Below are 19,212 nucleotides of genomic sequence, written 5' to 3' on the forward strand. Positions count from 1 at the left end.
ATCTGTGCCAATAAAATAGAGTTCATTATAACGTACAAAAACAATCATAACAACAACAACAAAATTACATTTGTGTAACACCTTTCACATCGGGAGGACATCCCAAGGCGCATCGCAGTCTTTGGATGCAAGCTGGGGGGCAGGATTGAGGAGGATGGAGGGCAGGGGTGGAAAGCAGGGAGATCGAAAGCACAGTCAAAGAGGAGGGTCTTGAGATGGGTTTTGAAGGAGGCAAGGGAGGGGACAAGGTGGAGGGACTGCAGGATAGAGTTCCAGAGGGTGGGGACAGAGTGGCTGAAGGCCCCCCTGCCAATAGTGGGGTGAGTGAGGCGGGGACGTGAAGCAGGCCAGAGCCCCCTGAGCGGAGGGAGAGGGCAGGATGGTAGGAGGTTAGGAGGTCACAGAGGTAGGGGGGAGCAAGTCCATGGAGGGCTTTGAAGATGAGGACCAGGATCTTGAACTGTATCCTTTGTGTGATGGCAAGTCAGTGGAGTCGCGCGAGGATGGGGGTGATAGGGTCACGGAGCCTGGTATAGGAGAGGACATGGGCTGTAGAGTTCTGGTTGATCTGCAGCCTGTGGAGGGAGACGTTGGGAGGCCGACAAGCAAGAAGTTTCCATAGTCAAGCCTGGATGTAATGAATGGGTATACGAGGGTTTCAGCGGTCTGCGTTAAGACAATAGCAGAGCCGGGTGATGTTGCGGAGATCGAGGAAGGCAGAGCAGGTCATAGCACAGATGTGTGGTGGGAAGGATAGTTGAGGGTCAAACAAGCTGCCAAGGTTCTGGACTGGCTTAGTAAGGTGGAGTGTGCATCCATGGATGGTGATGCTGTCAGCGTCTGAGGTGAGGAGGCGCTGACGGGAGCCAATCAGGAGAGCCTCGGTCTTGTTGACGTTCAACTGAAGAAAGTTAGCTCTCATCCAGGACTTGATGTCTGACAGACATTCTGTCAGGACAGCAGTGGTCCTGGAGTCAAGGGTCGAGGCAGAGATGTACAGTTTGGTGTCATCCGCATACATGTGGAAGTTGACCCCCATGTCTGCGGATGATGTCACCAAGAGGGAACATATAGACATTGAAGAGGAGGGACCAAGGACAGAGCCCTGAGGAACGCCACACAAGATGGCGGGGGCTAGAGGAGAAACCATTTGTGGAGATGAAGTGGAGGCGGTGTGAGAGGTACGATCTGAACCAGTCAAGGACAGAGCCATGAAGGTTGAGGTGAGAGGAGAGGCAGTGGATGAAGATTGAGTGGTCGACTGTGTCGAAGGAAGCAAAGAGGTCAAGGAGGATGAGGAGGCAGAGGGAGCCCTGGTTGCAGATGGACAGAATATCATTTGTCACGTTGGCCAGGGCTGTTTCTGTGCTGTGGGAGACACGGAAACTCGATTGGAGGGATTTGTGAAGGAAGTGGCAGGAGAGGAAGGAGCGAAGCTGGGAAGTAACAACTCATTCCAGGATCTTGGAGAGGAAAGGGAGGTTGGAGATGGGGAGGTAGTTTGAGAGCAGAGATGGGTCCAGGGAGGGTTTTTTAAGCAGTAATGACAGCTGTTTTTAAAGGGGTGGGAACAGCACCAGTCGACAGGGAGAGGTTTATGATGTCTGTGAGTAGAGAGGCAAGGAGGTGGAGCTGGGAGAAAAGGAGAGGGGAAGGGATGGAATAACTATACAGAATCAAGTCATGCAAATATGGACTGATTTCAGATTGACCGCTGGAGTTTAGTTCCTACAGGTTGTCAGGATTCCTTATTGAGAAATCCTTTAACAAATATTGCACATTAGACCCCATTGGCTAACAGTTAAGACATGAAATATGGTGTGAGCTGTCATGTAGTTCAAGCAATAAATGGAGATGGGAGTTGTATTTACAAAGTTGTGGGGTGTGGTTGACAGGGTTCAAAGAAAGATACTACCATAGAAGTAATTGTTCCTTATGTAATTTAATTTGGACTGGAAGACAGGAGCACTAAATGTAACTTCCAAGGCTTTCTTTGAGCAGTTTTTCATTGTTGAACCTGAAAATTCTCTGTATTCTCTCACGAATGTCATGTGAACATAAGGATCATGGTGTATAATGTTGCTCTGTTCCAGGAATCCAATGACTACTCTACCACCGTCTGTTCAGGTGGTGACACTGGCGATGAAAAAGTTAGGGATTCAAAAGAAAAAGCACATGGAATAAACACGAAGAGAAGGTGTTTAAAACAGCAGGTGAATTAATCTTTGCTTTCAATGAGCATTTAGCAAACAAAGATTGTTTCAAACACATTCTCAGACAAAAAGTAATCCTGATCTGTTGATGTGGGATGTATTCATAAATAGCATCTTGATTACAATTTTATATTCTGTGGCCTAGTAATTATTATGTTTCAATTCCCAATTGTTTTCACTCCAATAGGACAACCCTGTTTTAACACAGTGTCACGATCGTGAGTAAAAACAATTAAACACTGTGTTATAACAGGTGTCAGGTCACCACTTAAAACACTTCCTATGCACATGAAAGGCTGTTAACTTTATTTCCTTTGTGAAGTGCTGTCAATAGTGCTTCTTGTAAATAGCATGCATGCACAGTACACAGAAAGTGCCATTAAGCTGTACACACTTGCATACAACATGCAAGAATTGATGTCATGGACTCAGTGAGAGCCTAAAAAGAGTGTGAGCTAGGAGGTGATGGGAGGGAGACAGAGGTAATAGGCTTTAAAAGGTTAATGATGCCTTCAGTTCTACAAATTCATGCAGCCTTTATATAATAATGCCTAAATTTGATATAGCACCTTTCACGTCAGAAGGACATCTCAAAGCCATTCATGGGATTTTCTGTAGAGTATAGTAACTGTTACTTTGTAGTAATACCTTGCACACACATATCCCTTGTCTAATATGTACCTTGTGTTTTTTCCGGTGCCAAGCTCTGCCACTTTTAAGCGCTCCGTGATGCAACCCTGCGTGAAGCAAAGAATATGAGATAAGAAAATGTTTCACACTGATATATTTGTTTTTCAGAAATGCAAAGAAAGTGAATTGTGTATGAGAGATATATTAAGCAACTTTGCAACTTCCCATAATAGCAAGGTAAGCAAACATATTAAAGAAGCAGGACTACATTTTAGTTTTAAAAGGTTTCCCTTTGTTAGTTATTTTCTCCTTTTTTAAAAATCCTTTCACATCCAGAAGTGGGAACTCTACCTGTGCCAAAGTTTAGTAACGAGTTTTGGGAGATGAATCAGCACCACAATTGGTTCGCCTTATATGGGTTTGGTCCCCATTTCCTCCTTGGGATTTATGATCAGCCGATGTCTCCGACACGTGTGAAAACCTATCATCATTCTTAAGAATATCCATACATATATAAAACTCCAAAGTTCCACATGTGCATGCTACCTACACATGTACACATGGAAAATTCCCTCTGTCAGGAATGAAATGTAATACTCTCTTCCTGGAGGGGCACACCCTGCTCACCAAATCCCGGAGAGTGTTAGGTGCAGATTGGCAAAAGCCAAGGCTTGGGGACCCCAGAGTGTACATCATGGTACTGCTGGAGTTTAACCAACTAAAACTCCATAGCTTGAAAGAGCTGTCTAGGAAACTTTCCCATTATTTCTCCAGCTACAACTACCCTGCTACGGAAATGTGCCTTCATTTGCTTGCATCGCAGTGTTTCTGCCTGCAGTATTATGATGCTTTTGCACTTCTTTAAGGGTTTAAGTTAAAGCTGAAAACAATTCTGATCATTGGATTTAGTTGGGTCCCTTAATGAACTTTTGCCCTTTGAAGAATTCAACCTTTAGTTCTCAGAAAAGTTTGGTTTTGATTAATCCCAGCATCTACTTTTTACTTTGTTCCTTCCTGGGTGACTTGCATAATCTGTTGCCCTTGACTGAGGAATTTGTTTGAATTGTCTTTAGATGAATCAGTGCTCCATTCCTCCATTCTCTCGCTTTTCTTTCCCTCCTGTATTCCTGCTCTGCGGTTTTCATGTTCATCTCAATAATAAGTATCATTACAATTCAAACTTCAGAAAGAAACAGTGCAAAAACGTATAGCGAAAAAGAAGGAGACTTGTAAGACAATTGCATCTGAAAATGTGAAACTTCACAAATGTGTGAAAGAGCTAACATGCAAGGTATTAAACTTTTTTTTATTCTTTATTGATCTACTGTTATTAACTATATACAATATTATATATATTTTAAAATTCCCCTGTATTTAGGGTTCCACTTTTTGAGGGATTCACTTTTAGTCCAGTGTAAAAAGGATTTTGATATTCAATATATGAATAATATTGTATTTTTGAATAAAAACATATTCCTGTCTCCATTAACAAATTCATTAAATTCATTAACATTCATGCCGGCACAGACACGATGGGCCAAATGGCCTCCTTCTGTGCTGTATAATTCTATGAACACCCTATTTATTTTGTGTTTTTACACCTAATTGAAACAGAGTAGAATAAATCAAAGGCTGGGGAAGCTATTTTATTTGCACCATTTCATTTTACAGTCCAGCCTCTCTAGAACACAGCAGTTGGGATGGTTAAAATGAGTCCCACGTTATAACAGGACGCCTTGTAGTGCAGCTTCTTATCAACACTTTCAGGGTTGTCAGGCTCACTGATGACATGACTGAGCCCCATTACACCTGCACGTCGTGCCTAGAGAACCATCCAGGCCGTTCGTCCTCACAAGCATTTCCGGGGTTTTTTCTGGGAACTCAGGTGACTTGTAGAAGCCGACTGCCCTTGTGTGCCTTTCAATAATTAAAATAGTTTGTAAGACAAATGAAGAGAGTATCTTGTATAGGTTTGTGTTTTCCAAGTGTGAACCAAACCTCTGCCAGGAACTATTGCTAATGTTTAGCACCACAGAAGAAGTTACAACAGCAGGGATTCTTGAAAATGTGTGCGACATGCAGCAAGTGACATCAACAGCGACCTGTTGACCCAGACCTTGGGCACTGACCATATTATACCGAGGCTCCTGTGTATTGAATGCAGTAGGATTGGAAGGTCCTAATCATGGGTGGCAAAACCCATTAGAGACCAAATTGCTTTGGACCAAATTATTAGTTGAGTTTAGCGGGTGGGTGGCATTAACTCTCAAATCTGTTGATAATTAGACATGTTTGAGACCACACTTATTGACCAGTCAATAATTATCCCTGCAATAATTATGACATTGACTGTTGTGATTTCATCCCAGTAACTTATTGCTATTATGCACTTGTGGATAGAGTGTCAGGAAGTTAATTAAACTCCCCACCTTAACTTCATTCTTTCAACAGGTTGACAATTTCAACAAAATAATTCAGTTTGCTGATCAGAGACTCCAGTTAAATAATTTGCAGATTCTGAGGTAACATATAACACATCTCCGCAGTGATTTGGGTTGGTGGGGTGAGGCAGCGGGTAAGGTAGGCGGGATCTCCTTGCAGCTGAGCTATACTGCCTCCAATGTTACATGTTTGGCAACAGAATGTCGGAATCAAACCAACCATACGTTGTGGTCTCAGCAGTCCATTTCTGAGCCAGGCAGGTCCACAGTACTCCAGGGCACTGCTAATGGCTGATGAAAGATGATTGAGCACATTACTGCTCTTATGACAAAAGATAGTTAATATTTTCTGGAAGACACCCACTGCTTACAGCACATTTTTCTATTTAATGCAACAGGATTTGATGGAATTAATGGCATGATTTCTGTGAGTAATGATCTCCTGGAAATAAACTACAATTAATTGGCAAGTTTATAGCAATAAGCAGTTGATGAATTGTGTGAGACAGTGCATATTAGATGATAATCCTTGCATATAAGATACAGTATGTCGGAAACCAACATTGCAGATATGAGCAGCTGGTTACTCGTAAATTATTTTTTGGTTAAAGGGAGTTGTCTGGTGTCACAAGATTGGTTTGGGTGAAAAACATTTTTAAATGTTGCTGAATATACAAATTGTAATGAATATTTGTTTTATTTTGAAGGTTAGAGAAGAAAAACTCTGCTTTGTTAGCAGCTTTAAACAAGAAACGCACCAAAAAGTTAGCGCATAAAGAGAGGTATTATCCTATTTATTAAGCTGACCATCTCGTCTAAAGCATTTTTGTCACATATTTATGGTTGATGAGATATTTAACAAATCATTTAACAAGACTAGGAATATCTGTAGTTAATTTTGAAGGCTTATGGTATTAATATATTTCTGAGGCTTTTTGTATCATGGTTCTCTCTACAGCTTATCCGTTGATGTAAAAAATGCATAATAAACATTAAGGCAAAATAATTTGCATTGTTATTAAAGCTTTTGTTAAACAAATCTGAACCAACAGATTGCTCCCAATTCTGAAATAGAAGAGTGTGATTAGACTGTAAATGACTGTCTGTAGACTCTGATTGTTAGGCCCATTCTTTGCGAGGCAGTAAGTGCATTGACATCATGGAATCAGTTGTGGGTGTAAGAGACAGCTCCATAATTGAATCCTGTCGTGTAGTGGTTCGAGCACTCGCCTCACAATCGCGAGAATCTGGGTTCAATTTCCCGGGCAGGGCAAGTTTCCTTACTCTACACGCCACTGTTTACCTAGCAGTAAGTAGGAACCCAGTTGTTAGTCGATTGGTGGATCACTTTCTGGGGGTAATAATTCCATTAAAAAAAATTTAAAGAATAATCTTAAAAAAATAATTTAGTCACTATAATTTAGCCTGATTGTTTGTGGGACACTGCTGTGCACGATTGGCTGCAGTGTTTTGCCCACAAAATAAACAGTCAATTTACTTTACAGTATATTCGGTGAAGAGCTTTGAGACGTCTCGAAGACGTGCCCCTCATTTACTATTAGATTCATATTGGCTGGTAGTGTATTTTTGGAAAGTTTTCAGCAGTAATCTGATTTTAAAACAGCATAATTCTTTTATAATAATGGTGCTGAGCTGTGCTAATCCAACCTTGTTCCTGGCTGTGTGATTAAGAGCAGTTAGGGAAAGCAGTGAGGCACAGACCCTTTGGAGCATAACTTCAATGCAATGTCTAGGGGGGATTTTCAGCATTTGTTGTTACAGTAATAATAAACATCTGCAGGTCCAAGATTGCCTTGCTGTCATTAATCAAATATTTAATTTTACATGTAGCAAGTCTTCAGGGTCCTTGAGTGACAGCAGTAGGATGGGTGGAATGTTTTGTGGTTCCATTGCTGAACAAAACAACCACAATGAGGTGAACACTTGCACTGCCAAAGGTGAGACTTTCATAGTAGTGCATTAATGCTGAATTTTCATGCTTGGCACTGTCATAGATATACATTTCTAGAATCTCAGTGGATTTACTTGGTGAGAAGGAAATGGTTAGAAACCTTTCTCAGTAGATTAAATGTCTTGGGTAGAATGCAACATAAAGCAAATCATACATGATCTGTGGATCATATATTGATCTGTGGTTCAGATTGGCTAAATGGATATTCCTCATTGATATTTTCAAATGGCAGAATTTATCTTGTGGATTTAGATTTGAATTCAATTTATTTTTAAACATTTGTGTTCAGACCTTGGTGGACGCACACAAAGGTAGGCTTGGAGTAATAATAAAATGTCGATATTTTGAAGCTCTCCATATTCGTGATATTCTGGAATTCCGCTTGGGCACCGACATTGACTGTTGAGGGAACAGACATTAAAAAGTATAATAGTTTGTGAATAATACTAGGCATGAATTTAATGTTATGTACCCTTCTGTCACCTCAGTCCCTTTACATCTTACAGCCTGACCTTAAGTTTGCTTTCTTTCTCACTTATGTTCAAGCTCTGGACAGTGCAGATTGCCTGTGAAGTGTTAAGTTGTGGGTACCTGAATCTGCAACCAGGATCTGTTTGAAAGCATTTCTCAAAAGGGCTTTATGAATGAAGCTGAGGTTGTGGTCATCTCTTCGTATTCTCAATGTGTTGAGAAAATGATTTAAATAATTGTATTCTATAAGAGTTTCTGATGTGAGCAGGAGCATGGAACTCTATATGTGATTGATAAACAAATTGTAAGGTATCTGAATTTAGCAATAACATACCCAGAGATGAAGCATTGACATTTAGGTTATGTGTTACTATTGTTGTCATTACTAGATTATCTGATCCAAAGTTGATTTCCTTCTTCTCGGTGTGGGGGCAAAGAGTCCTCATGAAGACTAAGACTTTATTTTAGTCAGACTATCAACAAAAGGTTTCTTTCTAACAGATGCAGTTTCTGAAATACTATTTTGCAGGCACTTGTGAACAGTTGAGAGTAGGAAATGAAGAGAGTCAGAAACAAAGCCAGGATATGGATAATTTTGAATCCGAGGAGGGTGCCTGCAGCCTATATCAGCTAGAAAACATTTGTCAGCCGGACATTGGGTCAAATAGCAACACGAGGGATGAAGTAACAGATGAATTTGAAACCATCAACACAGGTTCAGAGATATCACAGGTAATTTCCTTCATGGATTGTCACAAAGGTGGACTTTGGTACCAATAAAATCAAAATGTTTTGATATTTTGAAACTCTCTGTTTTTTGAAAGACTGTGATTCTTAGACGGTGATTTTAGTTTTGATTTCTGACTTTAAAGAGTGAGAGCAGTTACAGAGAGTTGACCATGACTTATCCAGAATTCACTAGTTGCAACTCATTTTAAGACTCCTGCAATCTAGAACCCTTTAGAATGGATCATTGTGCACAATAAAGATCGCACATTGGTTCAATGAAAAAGGCTCTTTAGCCATCGGATCTCATCCCTCCAGAACAATCATCCTAGTCGTGGACTGAGTGACCAAATTACTATTTTATTTATTATTTTTCTTTTTTGAAGGGATTATTACACCCAGAAAGCGATCCACCAATTGACTAACAACTGGGTTCCTACTTACCTACAAGTAAACAGAGACTTGTAGAGTAAGGAAACTTGCCTGGTAGTTGAACCCATGTCCTCTCACTTGTGAGGCGAGTGCTCTAACTATGCTACAGGATTTTTTAAATGAGTTCTGGCCTCAACCATCCTTGCTGCAACTTGGTATAATTCTTAATTATCTTCTGGATAAAGAAAATTTTGAACCATTAGACCAAAATACAGAACATTCGGCTCACCATATCTTGAAACAGCAATCCAATTAATCCCATCTGCCTACCATTTCCCCATAGTCCTGCAAATTGCTTCTTTTTAGATAGTTACCTGATTTTCTCTTGAAATCTGTGGAATCTGCCTCAACCACTGCTCCTGGCAGGGCTTTTCACAAACTAGCAACTCTTAGCAACTGCCCATGCAATGAAGTAGTTCTGTGTACAAAATGACAATTTGTATAAACTAAACAATTTAACAAAAACATTTTCAGTACAACTGTATTTTCTGTAATGCCCTGCTTACCATATTGAGTATTCTTGCTCTGTGGGTGCTCAGTTGGTTTACGTTTGTGTCTAATATTTGTCTCCAGTTGTGAAATAGTTAACAGAGGGAGCTAATACATCAAATCATTGAGTGAGATATCTGCACTGTGAATTAATTTGATTGGTAACAGAATTTTGCAAATTAAGTGGATCCATTTCTCAGTTGGCAAATGGTGGGATCATGGAAATCTCAAGCAGAAGAAAACTAGTGAATGGACAATATTGTGTGCTGTAAAATTTGATGATATTCTGCAGTTTTGTTCTGTTCATTTTGACAAGGACAGAAAGAAACTTGGCAAAACAATTAATTTCCTCAGGACAAATCTTTGTTTCCTTTTAAATTCAGGAAGAAGTAGACAATAAGGATGTCAAAGAAGAAAAGGGGATCACAGATTTCAATGCCAGTAGTTGTGGTAAGGACAGGAATGAAGAATTCATTGAAAGTCAGCACACTGCAGTGTTTCATATTTATATTTGCACAGACAAACACAGACAGAAATACACTTACTGCGATTGATATTGTCATTAGCACCAATATTTAATTTAAGAATCACACAATTGCAGCATAATTTTTATTTTGAGTATTTATGTAGCAGCTAAGGGAGTTGTTAAAATCATTTATTTTTAGTGGCAGTGACTTTGTATGAAGATTTTTTTGCAGGTGCAAAATGCATGTGCGTTTTGTGCACCTGTAACATGACGTTTTGTCACTTAGCTCTAGCTTTATGCTGGACTGTTGAAGTCAGCAGTGTCAGTACACAAATTACAAACTTCTGAAATAATAATCACTGTGCAATCATGAATATCATCAGAAAGAATGCATTGAGAAGATATTTTATGATTGAGGGTGGTTTGATATAGTGGCTTTTCTTGACATGAAAGGCCCTATTACAAATGCAAGGATTACTAATATTATATAACAATCTCAGAAAGTAATGTCATAAAAATAGGATTCTACTGAAATTTAGCATTCATTTATTAGATATGCCAATACAGCAATAGCAAAACTTGTATTTACATAGTGCTTTTAATACTGGAGAGCATCTCGGAGTTCTGGATGGAGATTAGATAGAAATAAACAAGACCCTTTATTGAGCATTGCAACAGGGCTATTCCAAAATATGCACTGATCTTATTGACTTACAAAGCAAATAATGAATGAGCCTTACTTTTTTTTATGATACACATTAAGTTATATATCAATGCATTTAAGAGCAAATTTGATGCATGTATGAGGGAGAAGGGAGTAGAGCATATAGGAGAGAGGAATGGAGGCCTGTGCAGAGTTTGAAGAGCAGCATGGTCTAGTTGGATTGAATGGCTTGTTTCTGTGCTGTATCTTCATTCACCTACAAAGTACATACTCACTGCACTTTACACGATATCCTGTGAAGCACTATAAAATGTCCGCCCAACGAAAGAGGCCCATATCCAATTGAAGGATTACTATATTCTAAGTAATTGTATATAATTTGAGCTTTCACAAAGATGTCTTGTGGAAGGATTTAGGTCTGTGCTAAGATTGTGTACTTTTTAAAGACTAACTGGATCCAATTGATACCAGTATGAAATCTCATGCTGTTGGGAAATCCAGATCACTAAAATGTTCTGATTTTTATTTTCAGATACGGATAGTGAAGAATCTGTACCAAAGCAAGAGAGCCTCGGCCTGGACAAGAAAGTACCTGGTGGTGTTGAAGACAAGGTCAGCTGAAAACATTCTTTCATCAATATTATTTACTTCTATTGGTTCGTCCTATAATATAATTATTTAGATTCAAAATTCCTGTCTAGGATTTGGAGCTGGTGCACTCTGACTTACCTACCGATGGAGGCTCTGAGAAAACAGACTTGGCCAATTCTACCTGTGTCCAGAGGACTTCTCAGCTGCTCTCCAAAGTTGACCTGCTGCTTTCTTCATTGGAAGGAATGATTGAGGGTCAGGTAATTCAAAATGTTCGAATGTGATCAATTTACTATATTCGTGATTTCAGCACAATACTTAAACCTCGATCGAAACAGAATATCATCCAGCATAAGCCATTTGGTGTCTGCCTGCAAAAGCAGGTTAAAGTAGCAGTAGGATAAGAAACAGCAAGCTGGTCCTACTACTGCCCCAGAGAATCTGAGAGCCACCTACATTTCTACAGAAGCTTCTGAAGAGATCTTTCATCTTCAATGACAATGCTGTAAATTTAAGTGTGCATTCAATATTTAGAGCATTGAATATACACAGACGTGCATGTGACAAACACCCACCCACCACCTCACCTCACTTCCAATAGCAAAGTCCATGAGGCTGGGCCTGTGTGATTGGATTTCTGATTTGCAGATCACACAGCCTTCATCTGACAGCAACAAATAAATACATGTAGCAGGAAAGCAGAAAAGAAGCAATGAATGGCAAACCATAATAATAATAATCCTTGCATTTGATATAGCGCTTTTTTACGCCATTGAGATGTTTCAAAAGGCTTCACAGAATATACTGTAAAGTGGAGTGACTGTATTTTGTGGGCAAATCAAAACATAACAAATCATAAAATCATAACAAAAATCATATAGTGCAACCCCAATGCCAAGACCTCAATGTCTCTAAAAAATGTTTCCTACCACATGTGTTCTCTGTGTAGAACAATGTACAACAATGTACAGCCAACCGCACCCAAACTATTCGGAGCCCACATGTTGTATATATATATTATAAAAGGTGCCTTTATAGAAGATTGAGAAAGCAATAAAGATTGAAATTGGCTATGGATGTCTTGTGTGGAGGAACGGCATAATAATTTTACCTATTTCCTCAATTAAAATAAAATGAATAAATCGGTGCCTGTTTTACAGGAGGTGAAAACACAAGAACCAGGCTCCGTGGTAGGTAGTAGACTTACTGAAGATAACCTTCAGATACAAACTGCTAAATTGAGTAAACGAAAACAGGAGCACAGTCACCAGGTAAGAACATACATTAGTGTCAGGCTCACTCTGGGCTTGTTTGCATCTGTGGCATTTGTCCAAAGGATGATTTATGTGTTTCCCAGAGCCTCTTCAGTTCTCCTCTAACAATCCTATTACATTAGGCATAAAATACTTCCTAACACAAACCTGTCATTTAGATATAATCCTGTGATACCAACTGAAAAATAAGCTTTACAGCCATTTTTAGTTGAAGTTGAAGGAAAATAGTTCAATTCTTGCATACAAGTCAGTTTGATTTTTAAAGCAGAATATAAATATATAAATATTCTGTTTTTCGATATCTTGCACTAGCACAGAAGAATAATTAACAAAAACTATTTGCTTTTGCTATTGATTTATTCTATTACCCCATCCTTATTCATCTCTTTTCCTCCCAGCTCCACCTCTTGCCCCTCTACTCACAGACATCATAAATGTCTCCTTGTCCACTGGTACTGTTCCCACCCCATTACAAATGGCCGTTATCACTCCTATCCTTAAAAAACCCTCCCTGGACCCATCTCTACTCTCAAATTACCACCCCATCTCCAACCTCCATTTCCTCTCCAAGGTCCTGGAACGAGTCGTTGCTTCCCAGCTTCGCTCCTTCCTCTCCTGCGACTCCCTTCACAAACCCCTCCAATCAGATTTCTGTGCCGCCCACAGCACAGAAACAGCCCTGGTCAAAGTGACAAATGACGTTCTGTGCATCTGCAACCAGGGCTCCCTCTGCCTCCTCAACCTCTCTGCTGCCTTCGACACCGTCAACCAATCTATCCTCAGTCACTGCCTCTCCTCTCACCAGAACCTTCACAGCTCTGTCCTTGACTGGTTCAGTTCGTACCTCTCACACCGCTTCCACTTCATCTCCACACACGGTTTCTCCTCTAGCCTCCGCCATCTCGTGCAGCGCTCCTCAGGGCTCTGTCCTTGGTCCCCTCCTCTTCAATATCTACATGCTCCCTCTTGGTGACATCATCCGAAGACATGAGGTCAGCTTCCACATGTATGCGGATGACACCCAACTCTACCTCTCTGCCTCCACCCTTGACTCCAGGACCACTGCTATCCTGACAGAATGTTTGTCAGACATCAAGATCTGAATAAGAGCTAACTTTCTACAGCTGAATATCAACAAGACCAAGGCCCTCCTGATCGGCTCCTGTAAGCGCCTCCTCCACTCAGGCGCTGACAGCATCACCATCCATGGATGCACACTCCACCTTGCTAAGCCAGTCCAGAACCTGGGGTCTTGTTTGACCCTGAACTATCCTTTCTACCCCACATCTGTGAGATGACCCACTCTGCCTTCCCCACCTCTGCAACATCGGCCATTGTCTCACTCCACAGGCTGCCAAAACCCTCATAAACGTTTTCATTACATCGAGGTTTAACTATGCAAACTCTTTGATTATCAGCCTCCCCAACTCCTCCCTCCATAGGCTACAGATCATCCAGAACTCTGCAGTCGGTGTCCTCTCTCGCACAAGACTCCCTGACCCTATCACCCCCATCCTCGCCCAACTCCACTGACTTCCCATCACTCAGAAGATATAGTTCAAGATCCCGGTCCTCATCTTCAAATCCATCCATGATCTTGCGCCCTCCTACCGGTCCCACCTGCTAATTCCCCTACCATCCTGCTCGCTCCCTACACTCAGCAGGCCCCAGCCTGTTTCATGTCCCCCGCCACGCTCGCCCCACTGTTGGGATGTCAGGAGAAACATTCCTTTTCTTTTTGAATGGAGCACTAATCTTTAATATTGAACTCAAAAGACCAGAGTCTCATCCAAAAAACAATATCTTCAACAATGCCGTTGGTACTCAACGAATGCAGTCAGCCTAGACTGTAGCCTTTGAGTATAGATTGTATGGTTTGAAGTCCCCGCAACCTTCTGACTAGAGTCAAGAGTGGACTGAGTTCACATTTAAATCCCTCCATGGTCTCCTTCCATCCAACTTCTGTGACCTCCTGCAACTCGACTTACCTGGTCACTCGCCTAGCTCAGCTAACGTAGGCCTGCTTCATGCCCCTACCAGATCTGCCTCACCATCAGTGGACAGACTATCAGCCATTTTGTGCCCGCTCTCTGGAACTCCATCCCAGAGTCCCTCCACCACAACCCACCCCCTCCCTCCTTATGAAGCCCACCTTAAGACCCATCTCTTTCTGCGCTTTCAGTCATCTTCCTTTCCCTCTCCCCATCCCTGCCATCCCGTCATCTTCAGCTCTCCCAAATCAGATGCACAATCAGCTGTATGAAGCATGGCCTTCTGAGATGGCCTCCCACATAAAGATGCTATATAAAGTGTTGTTGTAAATTGTTGCTATTTATTATATATTATATATAATATATATAATAAAGCAGGGAATTCTATTCAATTTAAAGGCAGACACAGTGAAGAAATCTCAGGAGTTTAAGTTGCTTACAGCAGAAAATGTAGAGCTTCATGAACATTTGGATGAATTCAAAAACAAGGTATGTAGCACATTACACCCTGTCAGAGTGCCTCTGAGTATTGCACAGCCAGGTGCTTCCAGCTTCCCACCCGGAAACCTGCTGACTTCCAGGTTATCAGATCAGTGCTCACTTCCTATGTATTGCACCGAGGAAGCACCTCTGATGTCATTTCCGTTGCATTAAAACCCCGCTGAAGGAACTGACAACAGCAGTGGATTACTATTGTTTACAGTATATTTACTGGCCTTTTGGCATGTGTATTTAAGATATAATAGGATTTCTCATTATAACTGCTTACCGTCAATAGTCAGTAAGTTTACTGAAGGGAAAATGTACATGAACAGTTCCCTCAATGAGTTTTCATGGAAGTCTCCTCCCCTTCCACATTTCCATCTGGCAAATCTCTACAGCAGAACACTGACCAAATGTGAAATGATTGCTGTGGACTCAGATACCTCTAAGGTATGGATGAAGAAAGCAAGCTGCTGCAACAAAAACATGAAATTAACATCCTAACTATTATAATAGTTAGTTCTCCTTCATTTGTCTTCAAGAAAACTGACTCAACAATGGTCATCTTTTCCAGCTGCAAAACCGGTTGGGGTTTTCCTTGTTCAACAAATTATGTTGTTCTCTATCTACCAAGTACTGTAGCACACATATTTTCCCAGAGTATTTTCTACTGTTTATAGGTCACCTGTCAAAGTGATTTATTCTCCTCTCTCTCTGCTTTTAAAAAAGAACAGTAGCAAATAATCCGAGGTACAGTACATTTCAGAAGAGGGTCACATTCAGACATGAAGCATCATTAAGGGTTGAATTACTCTCCATGCACCTTAGACAACCCAAGACTAAATGCAAAGATAACTTTAGATAGATGACTGGATGTTCATACGAGACAAATTGCAGTTTTCCATCCTTAGAACCATAACAATAACTTGCATTTATATATCGCTCTTCACGAGAGGTAGCTTCCCAGAGCGCCTTGCCTAGAACCATGGACGTCTATCACACAGTAGAAGCCAATTTCCCCCATTATATTAGTGTCTATTTGCTTTTCCAACAAAGTTCCTAGTTCCAATTACCTGCTGTTTCCGTTACCCTCTAGTACCCTCAATAGTTGAGAAACTATTTCCACTGGCAGGTGAGTCAGTAACCTGAGGACACCGATTTCAAATAGTTGTTAAAAGGGGGGAGGTGAGGAGAAATTTTTTCACACAGAGAGTTGTTTAGATCTGAAATGCATTGCTTAAAAGGGTGGTGGAAACTGATTCAATAACAACTTTTATTGGGACGCCTTGGGATGTGAAATGCGCTCTATAAATGGAATCTTGTTGTTTAAGAGAAGTAGATAAAGAAGTAGATAATTATTTGGGGAGGACAAGTTTGCAGGGCTATGGGGGGAGAGTCAGGGGAGTGGGATTGATTTGGATAGCTCTTTTCAAAGAGCCGGCGCAGACAGAATGGGCTGAATGGCCTCCTTCTGTGCTGTATGATTCTTGTACTCTTCTTCTCTACTTGCTTATCTCATTCCCTTTTAAAGGAGGAGAATTTTGTTGAGCTATCTAATACCTGTTCATTGATAAATGTGCTTTTGTTTTTAAACAGATTGATGGGTTGAATAAAATAATCCAGTTTGCTGACCAGAGACTCGAGATGTTTCATTTGCAGATTATGAGGTAACCGTAATACTATGCTTAACAAAAGAAATAAAGAAAAATAGAAGTTATTCTGTTCAGGCTTGATATTAACATAGCAATGACATCCCCCAATGTATTCCACAGAGCGATCCTGGACTTTAAAAAGTTGGGACAAACTGAATTTAATAGTCAGAACTCAAGGAATTTTAAAAAGGGGAAATCAGAACTTATTACTTAATTTTCAAATACTGCGGAGCACTCTTATAATAGTCCATAAAATCCCAATCAATACCGTAATCTGGTGCAATTGCTGGTCGGTGCCTCCGAATTCACTGCACGTGCATGCAGAAAGACAGCCGGCTCCATCAGAGCTTCAAAATGCCCACCAGGTTCCAGGTCATCAGGTTGACATTACCATTACTGTGCAATGACCTGAAATTTGGCCTTTTTTAGTGTTTGGGAGCAGTGAAATTGCCCATCCATATCAGCTCTGAACAACATTTGCTGCTTATCACTCTGAAATGCAGTATAGCGTGCAATCCAAGCAGAGTTTATTCTATTGACTGAATGAGCAGCTAACCAAGTCAAAATTAAGACTGATTTATGAAGGGCTCAGGATTAGGAAAACAACAGTTTGCATTTTATAGTACCTTTCACATACAGGAATACCTCAGATTACTTACGAGTGCTTTGATTGAAAAAGTGACTGAAAAATGTAAAGTTTAATAAAATATCCATTTGTTTCAACTGAAGGTTAGAGACAAAGAACTCTGCATTGATAGCTGCTTTAAATAAGAAATCCCGAAAGAAGAATAAGGCGACACAGAGGTACCTTGCTTTGCTTTACATTTGTAAACATATCTCACATTTAACACTTCCTATTAACAATTTTAAAAAAGTGATTTATTATATTAAACATAATCAGAGGGACTCAAATCCCTGTTTTAAAAGAGCAAAAAAGCCCCTGGAAATCTAGGTTTGGACAGGGAGTGTGTTAAATGCCATGTTATGCCAACAGAGGGCAAGGTTGACTTAAATGTTTCAATTCACCACAAGCACCAGGCAAGGTGGTCAACACAAAATAAATCCACATGGCTCATATACAGCCTAGTAGTAAAGCATCAACCCAAAGCATTTTAAAAATAATTAGTAATAACAGTAGTCATAATCTGACCCAATATTTTTCCCTTAGGTTCATCAGTACAAGCGTGAAATTCCACCTGGGATTTACTCTGTTTATTTAGCATTCCACAGCATGGAATGTTGGATTGGCTAATGATTGAATTTAGTGTTATTAATCAAGTTTTCTGCAGAATTTACAAAAAACAATTTAAAAATTAAGATGGTATTTAAGAATTTACCAAATTCTGGGTGTTCTGAAATGTATCAATGCAAAACTGTAGAATGACAACCAGAATGGCACACAGTACTTCAAATGTGGTCTAACCAAGGTTTTCATTTACATTAAACATTATACTTTCTTACTTTCACACTACTGTTCTGGACATAAAGCCTATGACTTCATTTGCAACCTTCATGGCCTATTTGCCTGTGTTAGAGCAACATTTAGAGTCTTGTGAAATCTGAATTCACAGATCTTTTTGCTTCCCTATCTCTCTTTGGCTCTACTTACTTTCTCAGCTCTTAGCAATAAAACCAGCGGATGGTTGAGTTAAGCTTCTTTATCACAGGTATAAATTGTTCCTGGATCCCCAAGGCTAGTATGTCCTTCCGAAAGTTGGGCTCTCAAAATTGAACACAATACTTCCCTGTCCATTCTTGAAGTTTGAATCATATTGATTGGCACTGAGCTTTTTTNAAAAATAAATCTACATTTGATATGAGTCAAGAATGTATAGATGCTGTGAGGTGATTTTTCATAGTGCTTGTGTTGATGGCCAGGTTTGATGATGAGGTGGCTATCAAATAACTTCTCTCAACTCTGCACAATTTATCTTCTGTTTGCAGACAAGACATCAACGACCACAGGGCAACAGAGGAATGTCAACATTGCATAACTGCAAAACCCGCAAAGCAAAGGCTGCTAGCGGACTGATTGAATCACAGTGCGAAGGGAAAGAGCAAATATCTGAGGGAGTTGCTGAGAAAATGCTTTTTGCAAGAATTTAATTTCTCCGTTTAAACCTTAGAGTATATTAATGTAATGAGTTAATCTAGAAATAAAATTGTTTACTGAACTTTGTATTATGTGGTATATTGTATTAATATGTGAGCTCTAAATTACTCATCTGTATCTAACCACACAAGGCTGTTTTCCATATGCCCCAAATCCTCACTTCTCAAGTAAAGATAGCCAATTTCACAATTCCCCACCACAAGCAGGTTAAACAACAATTTGCACTAATTTAGCACCTTTCAAGTAGAGAGAGTATCTCAAAGAGTTTTACAAAAACAGAATGGGAGCCAGATTGGGCGAGAGGGGGAGATGGTCCAAGCTGCTTTCAAAAATATAGGGCTTTAGATGGGTTATGGAAAATGAGCGGGAATGGGGGGGTGGAATTCGGAAGAATACTCCAGTGCATTGGGGAAAAAGATCAATTGCCGATAAGATATATGTCAGTCTGGCTCAGTTGGTAGCACTCTCACCTGAGTCTAAAGATTATGGATTCAAGCCCCACATGGAGACTTGGAATCATATAGTCTAAGCTGACACTCTAATAGTCACGCGGGGGGTGCATTGTTGGAGGTCCCGTCCTTCAGATGAGATGTTAAATCAAGTC

General features: G+C 40.3%; 2 protein-coding genes across 2 annotated transcripts; both read left to right on the forward strand.

Annotated features, from left to right (window-relative positions):
• The first annotated feature begins 4,632 nt into the window (after window positions 1-4,632).
• On the forward strand, window positions 4,633-9,928 carry LOC121852918. Its single transcript, XM_042346995.1, has 6 exons — window positions 4,633-4,728; window positions 5,295-5,365; window positions 5,992-6,066; window positions 7,136-7,242; window positions 8,257-8,459; window positions 9,758-9,928. The coding sequence occupies exons 1-6, from the start codon at window positions 4,633-4,635 to the stop codon at window positions 9,926-9,928; spliced, it is 723 nt and encodes a 240-aa protein (XP_042202929.1).
• Window positions 9,929-12,228: 2,300 nt separating this feature from the next.
• On the forward strand, window positions 12,229-18,541 carry LOC103185106. Its single transcript, XM_007903462.2, has 5 exons — window positions 12,229-12,366; window positions 14,760-14,849; window positions 16,440-16,510; window positions 17,225-17,299; window positions 18,440-18,541. The coding sequence occupies exons 1-5, from the start codon at window positions 12,229-12,231 to the stop codon at window positions 18,525-18,527; spliced, it is 462 nt and encodes a 153-aa protein (XP_007901653.2). The 3' UTR covers window positions 18,528-18,541.
• Window positions 18,542-19,212: the final 671 nt, after the last annotated feature.

Source organism: Callorhinchus milii, unplaced genomic scaffold, assembly GCF_018977255.1.
Source record: "Callorhinchus milii isolate IMCB2004 unplaced genomic scaffold, IMCB_Cmil_1.0 Scaffold2, whole genome shotgun sequence".
Lineage (NCBI taxonomy): Eukaryota > Metazoa > Chordata > Chondrichthyes > Chimaeriformes > Callorhinchidae > Callorhinchus > Callorhinchus milii.

Bases quoted from the DNA above. Each gene is read 5' to 3' on its own strand.
- LOC121852918 (XM_042346995.1), top strand. From the start codon at position 4,633: ATGACTGAGCCCCATTACACCTGCACGTCGTGCCTAGAGAACCATCCA. The intron at 4,729-5,294 runs GTGACTTGTAGA...TTCTTTCAACAG, and splicing joins GGTTTTTTCTGGGAACTCAG to GTTGACAATTTCAACAAAAT. The intron at 7,243-8,256 runs GTGAGACTTTCA...ACTATTTTGCAG, and splicing joins GAACACTTGCACTGCCAAAG to GCACTTGTGAACAGTTGAGA.
- LOC103185106 (XM_007903462.2), top strand. From the start codon at position 12,229: ATGAATAAATCGGTGCCTGTTTTACAGGAGGTGAAAACACAAGAACCA. The intron at 12,367-14,759 runs GTAAGAACATAC...TTCAATTTAAAG, and splicing joins AACAGGAGCACAGTCACCAG to GCAGACACAGTGAAGAAATC. The intron at 16,511-17,224 runs GTAACCGTAATA...TTTCAACTGAAG, and splicing joins TTTCATTTGCAGATTATGAG to GTTAGAGACAAAGAACTCTG.